Source organism: Macaca fascicularis, chromosome 6 (genome assembly GCF_037993035.2).
Source record: "Macaca fascicularis isolate 582-1 chromosome 6, T2T-MFA8v1.1".
NCBI lineage: Eukaryota > Metazoa > Chordata > Mammalia > Primates > Cercopithecidae > Macaca > Macaca fascicularis.
In genome coordinates this window covers 71318635-71333521 of record NC_088380.1, presented here as the reverse complement: position 1 = coordinate 71333521, position 14887 = coordinate 71318635, and the positions used below count along the sequence as shown (strand labels likewise).

At 38.5% G+C, this 14887-nt stretch overlaps 3 protein-coding genes across 11 annotated transcripts in view; 1 reads left to right on the top strand and 2 right to left on the bottom strand.

Moving 5' to 3' along the window:
• TRAPPC13 (trafficking protein particle complex subunit 13) overlaps window positions 1-11054 on the bottom strand; it is a 41424-nt gene extending 30370 nt beyond the window's left edge. For all 7 annotated transcript variants that reach the window (XM_005557024.5, XM_073993533.1, XM_073993534.1 and 4 more), the window contains exons 1-2: window positions 10706-11054; window positions 426-494 (exon numbers count right to left, since the gene is read on the bottom strand). In XM_005557024.5, coding sequence (XP_005557081.1) covers window positions 426-494; window positions 10706-10751 — 115 coding nt within the window. In that variant the 5' untranslated portion in view covers window positions 10752-11054. The remainder of the gene's footprint in view (window positions 1-425; window positions 495-10705) is intronic.
• Window positions 4747-10808, bottom strand: SHLD3 (shieldin complex subunit 3). The gene is made up of 2 exons (XM_045393790.3): window positions 10706-10808; window positions 4747-6384 (listed from the first exon to the last, which is right to left on the bottom strand). The coding sequence occupies exon 2, from the start codon at window positions 6261-6263 to the stop codon at window positions 5511-5513; it is 753 nt and encodes a 250-aa protein (XP_045249725.1). The 5' UTR covers window positions 6264-6384; window positions 10706-10808; the 3' UTR covers window positions 4747-5510.
• A 427-nt stretch (window positions 11055-11481) lies between the features above and the next one.
• The window catches only part of TRIM23 (tripartite motif containing 23), a 43343-nt gene continuing 39937 nt past the window's right edge, over window positions 11482-14887 (top strand). For all 3 annotated transcript variants that reach the window (XM_073993532.1, XM_005557029.5, XM_015451553.4), the window contains exon 1: window positions 11482-11608. In XM_073993532.1, coding sequence (XP_073849633.1) covers window positions 11528-11608 — 81 coding nt within the window. In that variant the 5' untranslated portion in view covers window positions 11482-11527. The remainder of the gene's footprint in view (window positions 11609-14887) is intronic.

The window sequence follows — 14887 nt, the reverse complement described above, 5'->3', positions numbered from 1 at the left end:
AAATCATGTCAAAAAAATTCTGATCTCACAGGGAATGGACACTTTAGAAACAAAGAAAAATGTACGTCATGAGATAGAAAATATACTAGAGAAAGCCCCAACAATTCTAAACAAAGGGAATGCTAATATATACATTGATGCAACACTTGAGGATGAAGGCAATTTTAATAGTATTATGAATATGAATGTATCTTAAACTGTAAGTCTCATATTGCCATATGATATCAACATAATTTGGACTTGCAGAGTATAAGTAAGACCTGTTACTCAGATGGCCACCTTTCACATGATACAAAAATAGGCAACAAAGAATCCAGCAAATGGTTAGCATAAAATTCACAGGGCTAGGCTTAGTCCAAGTTAATGTAGGCAATTCAGGTTTCAACTTTTCCCTAGGTGCAAATAGAGGAAAGCATGTGCCATACCAGGTAAGTCTTTCTCTTCACATGTTACTGGGATATTGGTGAATAAAGTAGGCTTAGTCAGCCGCATCACTGTGAAGTAAAAAAGTAAAAGAAAACAAAACATTAATACTGCTTAGGGTTAATATTCTCAAGTCTAGTGTATGATATTCATCCATTTTATACTAACATAAAATATAACCTAAATACTTCTTAAACATAATACTACATACTTCCTAAGGTTATCACATATCAGTGATTTATTAAGAATTTTAATGTTACAAAAGAATCTTATATAAGAACCATTTACAACTTATGAATTATAAAAAGTAAATATAAATACAATATACATTCATTATAGAAAAACTGGAAAATAAAATTTTTAAAGCTTAAAGAATATTAGGAGCATAAGGCTTTAAAAAGTCTAAGTGACTTCGCTGTAAACAATATCAACAAAATATTAACATTGGAAGCTCACTAAGTGTTTTTTTGTTTGTTTGTTTGTTTTGAGACAGAGCCTTACTCTGTCACCCAGGCTGGAGTGTAGTGGCGCAATCTTGGCTCACTGCAACCTCTGCCTCCCAGGTTCAAGCAATTCTCCTGCCTCAGTCTCCCAAGTAGTTGGGATTACAGGAATGCACCACCATGCCTGGTTATTACTATTATTTTTTGTAGTTTTAATAGAGACGGGGTATCCCCATGTTGGCCAGGCTGGTCTCGAACTCCTGACCTCGAGTGATCTGCCTACCTTGGCCTCCCAAAGTGCTGGGATTACAGGCATGAGCCACCACGCCCACCCAAGTGTTTCTTTAAGTAATATTAATTCTGTGTAGAAATTATAAAAATGTCAGTTAACATATAGGTTTATATAATTCTAACCAAAACTAAGATTTATTTTTGCAACATGATAGAATGTGTCTAAAGTTTATCTAAAGAAACAAATAGATGAAAATAAGCTAAGGAAATTAACGGAGGAAAAAAAGAGGAAGAACTGAATTTACTATATATTATAACATATTTAAATCCATAATCAACTAATCGGCTTATTAAGACCATACCGATATATTAGTTTTTCGAAAAAAAGATAGGATATACTTATATAAAGAAACAGCTGGGAGTGGCTGGGCACGGTGGCTCACACCTGTAATCCCAGCACTTTTGGAGGCCGAGGTGGGCGGATCACGAGGTCAGGGAATTGAGACCATCCTGGCTAACACGGTGAAACCCCGTCTCTACTAAAAATACAAAAAATTAGATGGGTGTGGTGGCGGGGACTTGTAGTCCCAGCTACTCAGGAGGCTGAGGCAGGAGAATGGCGTGAACCCGGGAGGCGGAGGCTGCAGTGAGCTGAGATCGTGGCACTGCACTCCATCCCAGGCGACAGAGCAAGACTCCATCTCAAAAAAAAAAAAAAAAAAAAAAAAAAAAGAAAAAGAAATAGTTGGGAGAGAGATTTTAAAAAAACGTCTTGACCAAAAAAAAAAAAAAAAAAAAAAAAAAAATCAATTAAGGGATTAAAAGTTAAAAAATCAATTAGTAAAAGGATTTTTCATTATAAGGCACAAAGACAAATGGTTATTAGCTATCTGGAAAAATAAAATTTAACTAAAAAATTCATTTTAAATATAAATTAAACAAACAAAAAGCCACAGAAAAGTAAAAAAAATTGAAATAGAATATTAAATATAATCTAATGAGAGTAAACACTCTATAATTTTTTTAAAAATCTTTTTCAGTTTCTTCTAGAGTGTCATTTGACCACATCAAAATAAAAACAAAAACATAAAATTTAAAAATAATAAAAACTTGTAAAAATTTTCAGAAAATGAATCACAGAGGGCTAGTTCATTATCAAGTCTGGCCAGGCGCGGTGGCTCATGCCTATAATCCCAGCACTTTGGGAGTGCCAAGGCGGGTGGATCACGAGGTCAGGAGATCGAGATCATCCTGGCTAACATGGTGAAACTCTGTCTCTACTAAACAAAAATTAGCCGGGCGTGGTGGCGGGCGCCAGTAGTCCCAGCTACTCGGGAGGCTGAGGCAGGAAAATGGGGTGAATCCAGGAGGTAGAGCTTGCAGTGAGCCAAGATGGCACCAACTGCACTCTAGCCTGGGCAACAGAGCAAGACTCCATCTCAAAAAAAAATATATATATATATATTCCTTCAAATCAAAGCCAAAATACTATAAAGACTATAGACCTACATGGTCAATTCAGAATATAAGTAGCGTTCTAGCATATGTAAAAATGCACCGCCCAACTACTAATTAACCAACTATGGTATTCATATCAAATTTAGTGGCTTTCTCATTCTGGTTTCAGCTTAAATGTCATCTTTTTGAGAAAAAAAGTTAACAGGTCATTCTGTTTCTCTCATGGTACCTTGACTCCTTTCCAAACTCCATGAAGTGTAGGCTCTTATGTACTACGTTCAGTTTTGTAGCATCCGTATTTGGTGTAGGTTCTGCTATTCAGATCTTCCCTGAATAAAATAATGAGCACTTCATGAAAGTCCCTAAATAACTGACATTATTTTGAAAGTGTAAGTTTCAGAAACTGAGGCCAATAATAACCTGCTATATTAAGCAGCTGGCTTTTGAAATACTCAACAAATGCTACCCTTAAAATTTCTGAAGTTACTTTGTATAGCTAGCATTTACTGAGCATTTACTAGCGCCAGGCATTATGCTAAATATTTTACAAGCTGAACACATTTAATTCTCATGAGTACTCTCTAAGTTGGTATTACATTAATCCCAATATACAGATAGGGCATTGACAATGCCTGTAGAGGGTAATTTGCATACAAAGGACTATATTAGTAGATAAGTGGTAGAATCTAGATTTGAACCCTGGTGATTTCACTCTGTTAAAAAATTCTCTATAATAATTATTAATTATAAGCCTAGAGCCATAAACCTGGAATGTCATGCCTTACCAGAAATATCCCATGGGATTTCAAAGTAGGAATCTATTCCAAAAAGAGTATCAATCAGCTACAGATGAATATGGGGAGGTGTTTCCAACCTTCACTCTTATTTTTAACTAAGAAAACAGATTAAAAAGTGCCCTGAAAACATAAAAAGGTGCCCTTGAAAGTGATACAGAGGAGGCAGTTTCTCCCACAGCTAAAATCACTTATTTTTTTTGAGACAGGGTCTCACTTTGTTACCCAGGTTGGACTACAGTGGTATGATCATGGATGACTGCAGTCTTGACCTCCTGAGCTCAAGTGATCCTCCTGCCTCAGACGCACCCCTTCCCCCTGCCCACCAAGAGGCTGGGACTACTGTCACATGCTACCATGCCTGGTTAACTTCTGTATTTTTTGTAGAGATGGGGTTTTACTATGTTGCCCAGGCTGGTAAGTTCACTTTTAGTACTAGTTGGTGTTTTCTATTTCTTCCCCATTATTATTTTCATTTCATTAGAAAAGAAATCTGAATAAAGAGAAAATACAGTCTCAAGGGAATCCTAAAACGTATTTTTTTTTTTTTTTTTTAGTGCCCCGGAGTTCACCCAAACGTGTAGCTAACATATTTGCTTATTATAGGTTCAAATTTCTATTATAAACAAAAGTACTATAAAGCTTAGTTTTTCATGATTCCTGTAGTTTGCAGGTGATGAGATGGTGGGTAAAAAATGATCCTCCATTAAAAATAAAGCGATTCCAAACTGGTATTAAAAGCAACTTTTTTCTTCATATTTTCAGATTATGGCCTTTGCAGCAACACAGATGCAACTGCAGGCCATTATCCTAAGCCAATTTACGCAGGAACAGAAAACCAAATACCACGTATTCTCATAAGTGAGAGATAAACAATGAGTATACATGGACACAAAGAAGAGAACAATAGACACTGAGGCCTATTTGAGGGTGGAAGGTGACAGGGGGATGAGGACTAAAAAAATACCTATTGGGTATTATGCTGATTACCTGGGTGACAAAACTATTTGTACACCAAACCCCTGTGGCACACAATTTACCCATATCACAAATCTGCACATGTACCCCTTGAACCTAAAATAAAAGTTAGAAAGAAAAACAAAATCAGTGGACTTCCATTTTAAGCAACCTCAGCCATCTCAGGCTATGAAGAATCCCTCTGAAGGGAACATTTACCATGCATTACCAAGCTCCTACCATGATAGGCACTGTGCTTCAAGGTAAACATGTCTATATTCCTAGTAAGTGCACCCTTATTTTTCTTAGGGAGCTGGTGTGTTTAATAGTAGTAACGACATGTAAGCTGCATGAGGGCAAGGTCCATGTCTGTCTCCTTCCCTAATATATCCTAGCACCTAGTGCAAAGTAGGCATTTAAATATGTTAAACAAATATACGTGCTTGTACAAAACTTTTATTGTTTTAATCTCTTTGAGCATTTTTATGAGGTGATGTGTAAAACCAATTACAAGATTATGCTTATGGGGAACCTACAATGACTCTAATCATCAGCCAAGTAATAATTAGCACTAACTATCATATACTGAATTATCTGTATTAGAAGAAATAGACAATAGTTTGATCCCTTATTCAACATTTGATACTTTCCTTCAAAACAGTTTATAGTCTTAAAGATACATTATAGTTTTAAGCGAAGTATACATTTTGTATCTTTGTTTGAAAACAGCCTATCAATTATTATTACATATATTTGGAAACATCATAATGAATCTAGACTAGTCTCCCACTTTGAACTACATTCATGCCACATAAAGAGCATTCCAAAGAGAATTGTTTTGAGTTTTATTTTTTAAAAAATTACACTTGAGGTGAGTAAAGAAAAAACTACAGTAAAATTAGATTTTAGAGATTAACCAAAATCCAAACTATACAACTTAATTCATAAGACTAATTCAATCACAGTTTGTAACAAAACGAAAGGCACAGAACATTTTTACCTTCATATTCAGTGTAAACAATAATTTATCACATTTAAAAGAAGGCTGCTAATAAGTAGAACTCAGAAAGTTCTTGACTTAATTGACAAGCCTAGGAATTCTAAAAAGCCACTAAAAATTTAAAAATCTGTAAAAATTATTTCATCTATTTCAATCCATATTCATTTCATTCAGAATATTCTTTTTGACAATCAGTGGAATTTATTACATACTAAAAATAACACCATATTTATGCACAAATAAATTAATTTTTCCAGAAAGAGCTAATCTTCCTTTAAGAAGACTTCCCACATATTCACAATACATAATATCACAGAACACCCATATTTGGCCTAAATGCCTCTGAATTGTAGCATTACAAGATGGAAGTTCATTGTGCCTAATAATTTGATTGAGTTTTGTCCAAATGTCTTCCAGAGTTTGGCTGTTACAAATAGTGTGTTCTATTGTCCATCTTGCTCTATAAAGTGAGTGTAAATTTAGTGCCTTTAAACTATCTTGCAATTTTTTAGACAAAGGAGAAACTTTTTCAGTACAATTATTGCTGGGAAGGGAAATACTCCAAGATCTCCTGTTGTGCTGTTTTCCCTTCTCTGATTGTTTACCCAGATTTCCAGAATTAGTCTGTTCCTTCAATGCGTGTGACGAGGTTAAATGCTGCTTTTTCAAACAAGGTTGAAACTCCAATAGATCTACTGTGCAATCATAATTGTGTGACTTAGCATCATGTTCTGAAATGGTTAAGTACTGTTTCACATCTTCAGCTGCCTCTCGAGAAATCACAGGTGGTGATCTTTTAGGTCTGAGTGGAAGCTTGGACCCATCATATGGAAACCAAGGTATAAATCTTGATAGCGGACGAGTAGGAAAGTCTTGAATTGCTTTTTCCACAATTTTTGGCAGTTGTGTGGGATCACTCTCATATGGACGATAATGTAATATTACTTCTGTAGTCATTCTGCAGTAATCCAGTTACTCTTAGTGATGAGAAAAATTTCTTAGCTGAACTCCTCAGAGCTAGAATGTAAATCTATCATTGCAAGATTGTCTCTCTTGCCAAATCAGAGGGAAACAGGACCTAAAGTAGAAGTATTGCAAAGAATAAGATATAGTAGGGATATTCTGCCTACAAAAGTCCTTTTGGTAAATGTGAATGTAATCTACAAACCTGAAAATTCTTTCTCTTACCAAAATAAGGAATCTAAATTAGATGCCCTATAAAATCACTTCCAGCCTAAAAATGCTAGTAGTCAATATGTTTAACTCAACAGATATAAAGGACTTGGAAGTATCAATATTACTATATTAAGTAATAAGTCTTAAAACTTTAGCAGAAACAAAGAGTAAATGAATCTTAAAATATTGTTTTCATATGAAGAAAATTAACAAAAAATGTAATATTTAAAAATTTGAGGCAACTAAATTGAGGACAATAAAATCACTGTAAATTCTAATCCAACATGGTAAAAACCTGTCTCTACTCAAAATACAAAAAAAAAATTAGCGGAGTGTGGTGGTGCATGCCTGTAGTCCCAGCTACTAGAGTAGCTGAGGCAGGAGAATACCCTGAACCTGAGAGCCAGAGGTTGCAGTGAGCTGAGATCGTGCCACTCAGCCTGGGCGACAGAGCAAGACTTCATCTCATTAAAAAGAAAAAAAAGAAAAAAAAAATTCTAATCTGTCTGGAAGAAAAGTAATCATTTTATACTTAAAATTATATAGATCTGCCAGGTGTGGTGGCTCACCTGTAATCCCAGCACTTTATGGGGGCCAAGGTGGGCAGATCACGAGGTCAGGAGTTTGAGACCAGCCTGGCCAACATGGTGAAACCCCATCTCTACTAAAAATACAAAAAACAGCCGGCTGCGGTGGCCTGTGCCTGTAATCCCAGCTACTCGGGAGGCTAAGGCAGGAGAATCACTTGAACCCGGGAGGTGGAGGTTTGCAGTGAACTGAGATCGCACCACTGCACTCCCATTGCACTCCAGCCTGGGTGACAGGGTAAGACTCTGTCTCAAAAAAAAAATTATATGGATTCCACCAAACAAATATATAGATAGAATATTTGATGATTTCATGTCATTCTCTACAGTAAAAACTAAAACCATGCATATGGTTTAACTTTGCTAATATGGTTTAACCAGGCTAAGAACCAGTTTTGTGACACTGTCTTCTCCTCATAACCCAGGCAATTAAACAGCATGGGGACCCTAATACCATGGCTTTTGAATTCCAATTTGGAGGAGAACAAGAAGTCTAGACTCCTATTTTTTTCTCTTAGAGCACAGAAGTCCTCAAGTTGCCCCAAATTAAGTCACTGATAATAAATTCCGATATATGGTACATAGGCTTAAGAATAGAGCCTTCCAATATCTGCAAGTTAGGCTTCCTAATCAGACCCAAAGCAGTAGGAGCCATAAAACAGGCTTTTTCACATCTTAACTGCAGAAAAAAATAAGTTGAATCACTTCTCCCCCAAAATCATTAGAGAATTACTTGATGAGGGTTCTCCCACTGCTAGGATAACCATGAGTATGGACTCTTGTCATGATGTCACAATAGAATCACTGTCCGATTCTAGAGTCAGAAGAATAACTAATTTCATGATTCTTTTTACCTACTGATACTGCCCACTAACAGATCTGACAACTCTCAAATTCATAAATAATTGTGATCTTTAACATCCATAATTTTAAATACGGATCTAAATGTTATCACATATTCTTTCAAGAATAATGCACTCATGTTTTTCTTCCCTGTTCCTTACACCTTCACATTGTAAAATATGGCATCGAGTAATTCTCTTGTCTAAAGTCAATCAGTGTTATACTCAAGAGACATTTTTTTTTTTTTTTTTTGAGACAGATTCTCACTCTGTCACCCAGGCTGGAGTGCAGAGGTACGATCTTGGCTTACAGCAACCTTCGCCTCCAGAGTTCAAGTGATTCTTGTGCCTCAGCCTCCTGAGTAGCTGGGACCACTGGTGCACACCATCATGCCTGGCATTTTTGTATTTTCAGCAGAGATGGGGTTTCATAATATTGGCTAGGCTGGTCTCGAACTCTTGAACTCAAGTGATCAGCCACCTCACCCAACCAAGAATAACAAAATATTATCTTTAACATTTTACATATTAAAAGATAAAGTGAACCTAAATGACCACTTAAATTGATACATTTGGCATCCAGCATCAGTAAATTGAAATGCTGTGAAAACTGTTGATCAACTAGAACAATGGGTTAACTAGAAGATGGTACCAAAGAGGTTTAATAAAGTTGAAACTATCAATTTTAAAGCACTTACCAGTTTAGGCTGTTTATTCTTTTTTTTTTTTTTTTGAGACAGGGTCTCACTCTGTCACCCAGGCTGGAGTGCAATGGCACAATCTCAGCTTACTGCAGCTTCTGCCTCCTAGGTTAAAGCGATTCTCTTGCCTCAGTCTCCCAAGTAGTTGGAATTACAGATGTCCACCACCATACCTGGCTAATTTTTGTATTTTTAGTATAGACGGGTTTTCACCATGTTGGCCAGGCTGGTCTCAAACTCCTGACCTCAAGTGATCTGCCAGCCTCGGCCTCCCAAAGTGCTATTACAGGCATGAGCCACCACGCCTGGCTTAGGCTGCTGAAATATTCTTTCTTAGGTATCCTTTATTTTGGAAAACAAAGAATAACAGAAAACTAAAAATTCTCAGTGGCAGTCTCTGTATCACTGGAATTTAACTTTTTGTTTGTTTGTTTTATGAGACGGAGTCTCTGGCTCTGTCACCTAGGCTAGGGTGCAGTGGCGCGATCTCGGGTCACTGTAAGCTCCACCTCCCGGGTTCACCCCATTCTCCTGCCTCAGCCTCCCTAGTAGCTGGGACTACTGGCGCCTGTCACCAAGCCAGGCTAATTTTTTGTATTTTTAGTAGAGACGGGGTTTCACAGTGTTAGCCAGGATGGTCTCGATCTCCTGACCTCGTGATCACCCGCCTCGGCCTCCCAAAGTGCTGGGGTTACAGGCATGAGCCACCGCGCCCAGCTGGAATTCAACTGTTTTTAATAGCTTCTAATTTGTATAAATCACACGTAGCAGCTAATAGAACTGTTCCAAATTCCCATCAGAGTAGTTGGTAGAGGAATTATTTCTGAGAATGCCGTTTCATTCATTAGGAGGCAACATGAACTCTTGGAAAGAGAGAGGTAGGCCTTGCGTTGAAACACTGCCTCAATCACTTACTAGCTATGTGATCTTGGAAAACTTGCTTAAACTCTGAGAATTAATATTTACTCCACATACTTGAAGTGAGATCGCGAGATAAAGAACATGACAATTAGTTGCTTTTCTTCTTTTCCCTCTTCTCCACGAGTAACAATCCATTTTAGTCTCCATTTTAGCCTAGATCATTTGCTCAGGTTAAGCTTAGAGGTCCCATCACTGTATAACTTAACATTACAAAGTTCCACAGTAAGAGACAATCTCGCTAACACAGGCATCATTATATGAGACTGATGAGCTTCTAGAATGTCTGATGACTACATCATAATGGGAAGGATGTGTTCCTCAAAATGGATGCCACAAGTAAAATAAGTGCAATTCAATTGAACCCAAATGTTTATTGAGCATTTCCTCAGCTCATTCAATAAGTCATTGTTAACCCCGTGTTAGAGCATCCAAGAAACAAAAAGTGCATTTGTTGTAGTAAAAAATAAAATAAAGCTGAAAAGATTTCAAATAAAAAGATTTCCAGAAAATAGGCATTAAAAATAAAAAAAAATAAAAATTGTCCTAAAAAAAAAAAAGCCTGCTGTTTTTTCCTAAATAAAGATCTAATTAAATCACCAAACTTACTCAAAATGGCTGTGTACAAAAAATGAGAGTTGACATTAGATCTCGGACATATTTCCCACATACACAGTGCTTTGAAGTAAACTGCAGTTTGTTTTTAATAAATCTAAGTTATATGTTGTATTACTATATATTGCTAAATTCTTTGCACTACTGTTATGCAATACTAATTTTACAGGGGAAACTGAAGCCTGATAACTTCGTCAGTGCCACAGGAAGAAACGAGAGACAGAAGGAAAAAGCACTTTACATGCCCGCTGTAATTCATCTTAGTTCACAGAGATCTCCACGGTAGGAGCGGGACGTCAGCTTCTGCCGCTAAAATCTCGTGACTGAAGCAGCATAGATCAGAGAGTGATTTACCAGGTATCTATTTCATTCTAGAAAGGAGCCCGTAAACCTAAAAAGCATCCAGGCGAAATCGCTTCCTCCCGCCTGGCGCCAAAGGACAGAGCAGGAGGGCGAGCACTGACAGTGTTTAAGAAGGCTGAGGCCTACATGGCAAAGGCTTCGATAAATAGGGAAGGGAAGAAAACAGAAAACGGGTACTCAGGTTCGCAAAAGTTTACCTTTCAGCGCCAGCAGGTGCTCCTGTTTAGGGGGATTCACTTCCATTTTGACCAGCACTTTTGACCCACGGCCTACGGGGGCTGGACAGGTTCAACTTGGCCCGGAAGGAAACGGAAAACCTCGCGTTTGGCAAGACCAGAAGTCAAACGCACTTTCAACTTCTCTCCGGTGGTGGTACCTTAAATTTTCTTACTGTGTTCTTTACAGACTGGCTTCTTCTCACCAAGTCCATTTCTTTTATCTTAGAAACGTATGCATAAAACACTTTGTTTTCCATCTGCTATCGCACATCGCGACTTCAGGAAAAGAAACCACCCCTCGGTTACAATACGCCGCCTCCCAAAGGCCAACTTTGCCGGAGTTTAAAAAAAATAAATAAATAAAAGAGAGAGTGGCATGCTGGGATTTGTAGTTTATACGAAAATCGCGTTGCATGCAGGGAGATGCCCGTATCCCTTCACCGCCCTCAGTTTACACCCTGGTTGGTTTGCGATTCGAGAGGAAAAATCATTAAAGGAGCTGGAGTTTCACCCCAAAACTTTAATTCTGTTTTATCCCTTCTTTTTTTTTTTTTTCCTTGTCTTTCCTCCAGCAGTTGCAGACTACGTAATGAAAAATAACAAAAGTGCCCATGCGCGAGGCTGTGCAACGAAGTACCCCACGACTGCAGGGAGGAGGAGTAAGAGTCGGCTAAGCGGCGCCCTGTGTCCTACTGCGCCTGTGCGCCGGTGGCGTGCGCAGAGGCCTCTGGGTAGGTGGCTTAACCCCGCCTCTCAGTTGAGGACTCTGAAGGCTGCATCTGTGGCGCTACTCCTACGAGGATGGCTACTCTGGTTGTAAACAAGCTTGGAGCGGGAGTAGACAGTGGCCGGCAGGGCAGCCGGGGGACAGCTGTAGTGAAGGTGAGGGACCTTGCGTGCTCTGTTCTCCACCATTGGCCTCCCTTCGGTTCATCCTGGAGACCTGGCTGCATCGCCACGGCCCAGGCTTCGATGGGTGGGATGCGCGGCCTCTGGGCCCCTTTTGGCTTTACAAGTCTTGTCCTCTCCTCTGCATCCTTTCTCTCCTATGGCCTGAAGTTGCCTGGTCTTCTGCTCATGACATGTCATAATCGGAACATTTATGAAAAGGAGCTTGCGGTCCAGTGACCTAGACCGGTCTTTTCTCCAGGTCCTCTGCTTTTAGTTAAACTCAACAGGCATTAGTTAGCTTAGTATTATAAATTGGCCCATCGTCATCGTAACTACGTACTACGTTAGGTGTTTTAGCTCGTTAATATCTACTTATGAAGTAGATGTTAATTCCCATTTTACAGGGAGGAAATCCAGGTTTAGGTAAACAGTGTGTGGCAGAGCCCCGGGTTGACCGGCTTTAAAGCCTATGCTTTTCCCTATTGTACTGCGTCTGTAATGAGACATCTGTTACTGGCTGAGCTGCCCTCTCTCCTGTTAGTAGTACAGTCTATTAACACTTTTCAGAAGTCTGCAACATCGTCATAGCTGGGCGTTAACGATAGAGTTAATGAATTTCCTTATGCTTGAAGTTTGAGATTCTACCATGTATAAATGCTCCAGAATGAATTTGCTAAAAAATCATTTGAAATATGTGGCAGTCATTTTTCCCTTCCACACTTGTGCACGGAGAGATCTGGAGGGGAGAACTGATCTCATTGGTTTTATAGAGTAACCTTCGGGAGCATCTCTAATCTAAGAGATTGAAAATTCTCATTCCTGGCTGCATATTAGGATCACTGAAGATTTTTAGTACACTACTGATGCACTCCTCCTCCAGTTCTGATGAGGTTGACAACAACAGTAGATTTTAGGAATGCCCATAAGTTATTTTAATATGTAACCAGGGTTAAGAATTACCGAACAGGATAATATATGAAGTTCTTTTAACGTCTTGAAAAATAGACACCTACGATTATTCAGTTAATGTTGGTTTTGTATGACAGCAAGTGAGACATTTCTTCCCACAATTTAGTATCAGTCAGTATTGGTGGTCGTTGATTCAGATGACCTTTAGGTAGTAATGAAGTTATTCTACAGGTGCACAGCATATCTGATAACGCAAAAGAGCCCTCGTTATTAGGCATGTTGTGTGATTGAGATTTTATTTATTGAATTGTGCTTTTGCTAAGTAGAGAATACTTGCAGAGTACTTTGTGAATTAACTTGAAGTTTAAGTTTTATTTCATAATTGGAAGGGGTATCATTGCAGTATCTATTTTGTTGTTACGCTGTTTGCCTTATAGTCTCAAAAGTGTACCAAAGCCTGATGTAACTCCAGTTTGTTACAGCACAGAATTTGATACATCAGAGGCTCACCTTGTTCATTTTCATCTTAACATGTAAAATGTTCCTGAACTGTGCAATAAAATAGTCCTTTCTGACAAAATCTTCATGCCATAATTTGTAGTAGCTATAGGGGTATAAACTGAAAAAAACCTTACTGTCATTTGTATAGATGAAAGCAATAAGTATTTATTGGAAGGTAAAAATTGAAGTATATAATGCTAATACTGTGTAAAATGGCCTTGTGCTTGTGAACAAGTTGATAATTACATGGTTTTTATCATTAGAGAAACCAGTAACATAAAAATCTGATATGGCTAGGCGCGGTGGCACACGTCTGTAAAGCACAAAGTGCCTGGGAAGCACTTTGGGAGGCCGAAGTGGGCTGATCACTTGAGGTCAGGAGTTCGAGACTAGCCTGGCCAGCATGGCCAAACCCTGTCTCTACTAATAATACAAAAAGTAGCCAGGCATTGTGGTGTGGGCCTGTTAATCCCAGTTACTCAGGAGGCTGATCAGGAGAATCACTTGAACCCAGGAGGGGGAGGTTGCAGTGAGCCGAGATTGTGCTACTACATTCCAGCCTGGGTGACAGAGTGAGACTCCATCTGAAAAATAAAAAATAAAAAATCTGATATTTTGAAATAACTGACATGTAAAAATGTATCACAGTTTCTTTTGCTTAGTGAGTCTTCTTAGGCCTTTTAAAATTTAGTCTGAGACTGGGCACAGTGGCTCACACCTTTAATCTCACACTTTGGGAGGCTAAGGTGGGAGGATTGCTTGAGCCCTGGAGTTTGAGACCAGCCTTGGCAACATAGTGAGACCCAACCTCTACAAATAATAATTAAAAAAATTAGCCAGGCATGGTGGCACATGCCTGTGGTACCAGCTACTTGGGAGTCTGAGGCAGGAGGATTGCTTGAGCTCGGGAGGTCGAGGCTGCAGTGAACCATGCTCAGGCCACTACATTCCAGCCTGGCTGACCCTTTTTTTTTGAGAAAGAGTGAGACCCTTTCTCAAAAAAAAGAAAGAAAAAAAAAATATATATATATATAATCTGATTGATTACAGTTTGATTTACATGTAATAAGTTTGAAGCTGTTTTGGCATTTTGTGAAATGTAAAATTAAGAGCTTTTTCCTATCTAGGGCTTTTTGCTGTTAACCACAATTCCTATTCATAGATACTGAGGAAATATTTTCTTGCTGTATTATTTACCAAGTTGATGCAAAATAGTCTAGTAACTTTATTTTCGGACCTGTGTTTGGTTTGCTAATCAATGGAATTTTATTAGTGCTTTTTGAAAAATACGGTAACAGCATAAGGAAATTCTTTTAAATCTTGTACAGTGGTGGGATCAGAGATACAGGATTGAAATGAACTAAACAAAATTTTAATATGGTTCTTTGGAGTTTATAAACAAATTTAATTTATTAGAGTTTCAATACAGCATTTATAAAATGTTGCATTTATTTTATATCAAATTCTATTGTGATTTTTTTTTTTTTTGAGTCGGAGTCTTGCTCTGTCGCCTAGGCTGGAGTGCAGTGGCACAATCTCGGCTCACTGCAAGCTCCACCTCCCAGGTTCATGCCATTCTCCTGCCTCAGCCTCCCAAGTAGCTGGGACTATAGGCGCCCACCACCGTGCCCGGCTAATTTTTTGTATTTTTAGTAGAGATGGGGTTTCACTGTGTTAGCCAGGATGGTCTCGATATCCTGACCTCGTGATCCACCCACCTCGGCCTCCCAAAGTGCTGGGATTACAGGCATAAGCCACCGTGCCTGGCCTGTGAATATTTTTTCTATATTTAATTGAATTTTTTTTTTTTGAGGCAGGTTCTCATTCTGTCACCCAGGTGGGAGTGCAATGGCACAATCA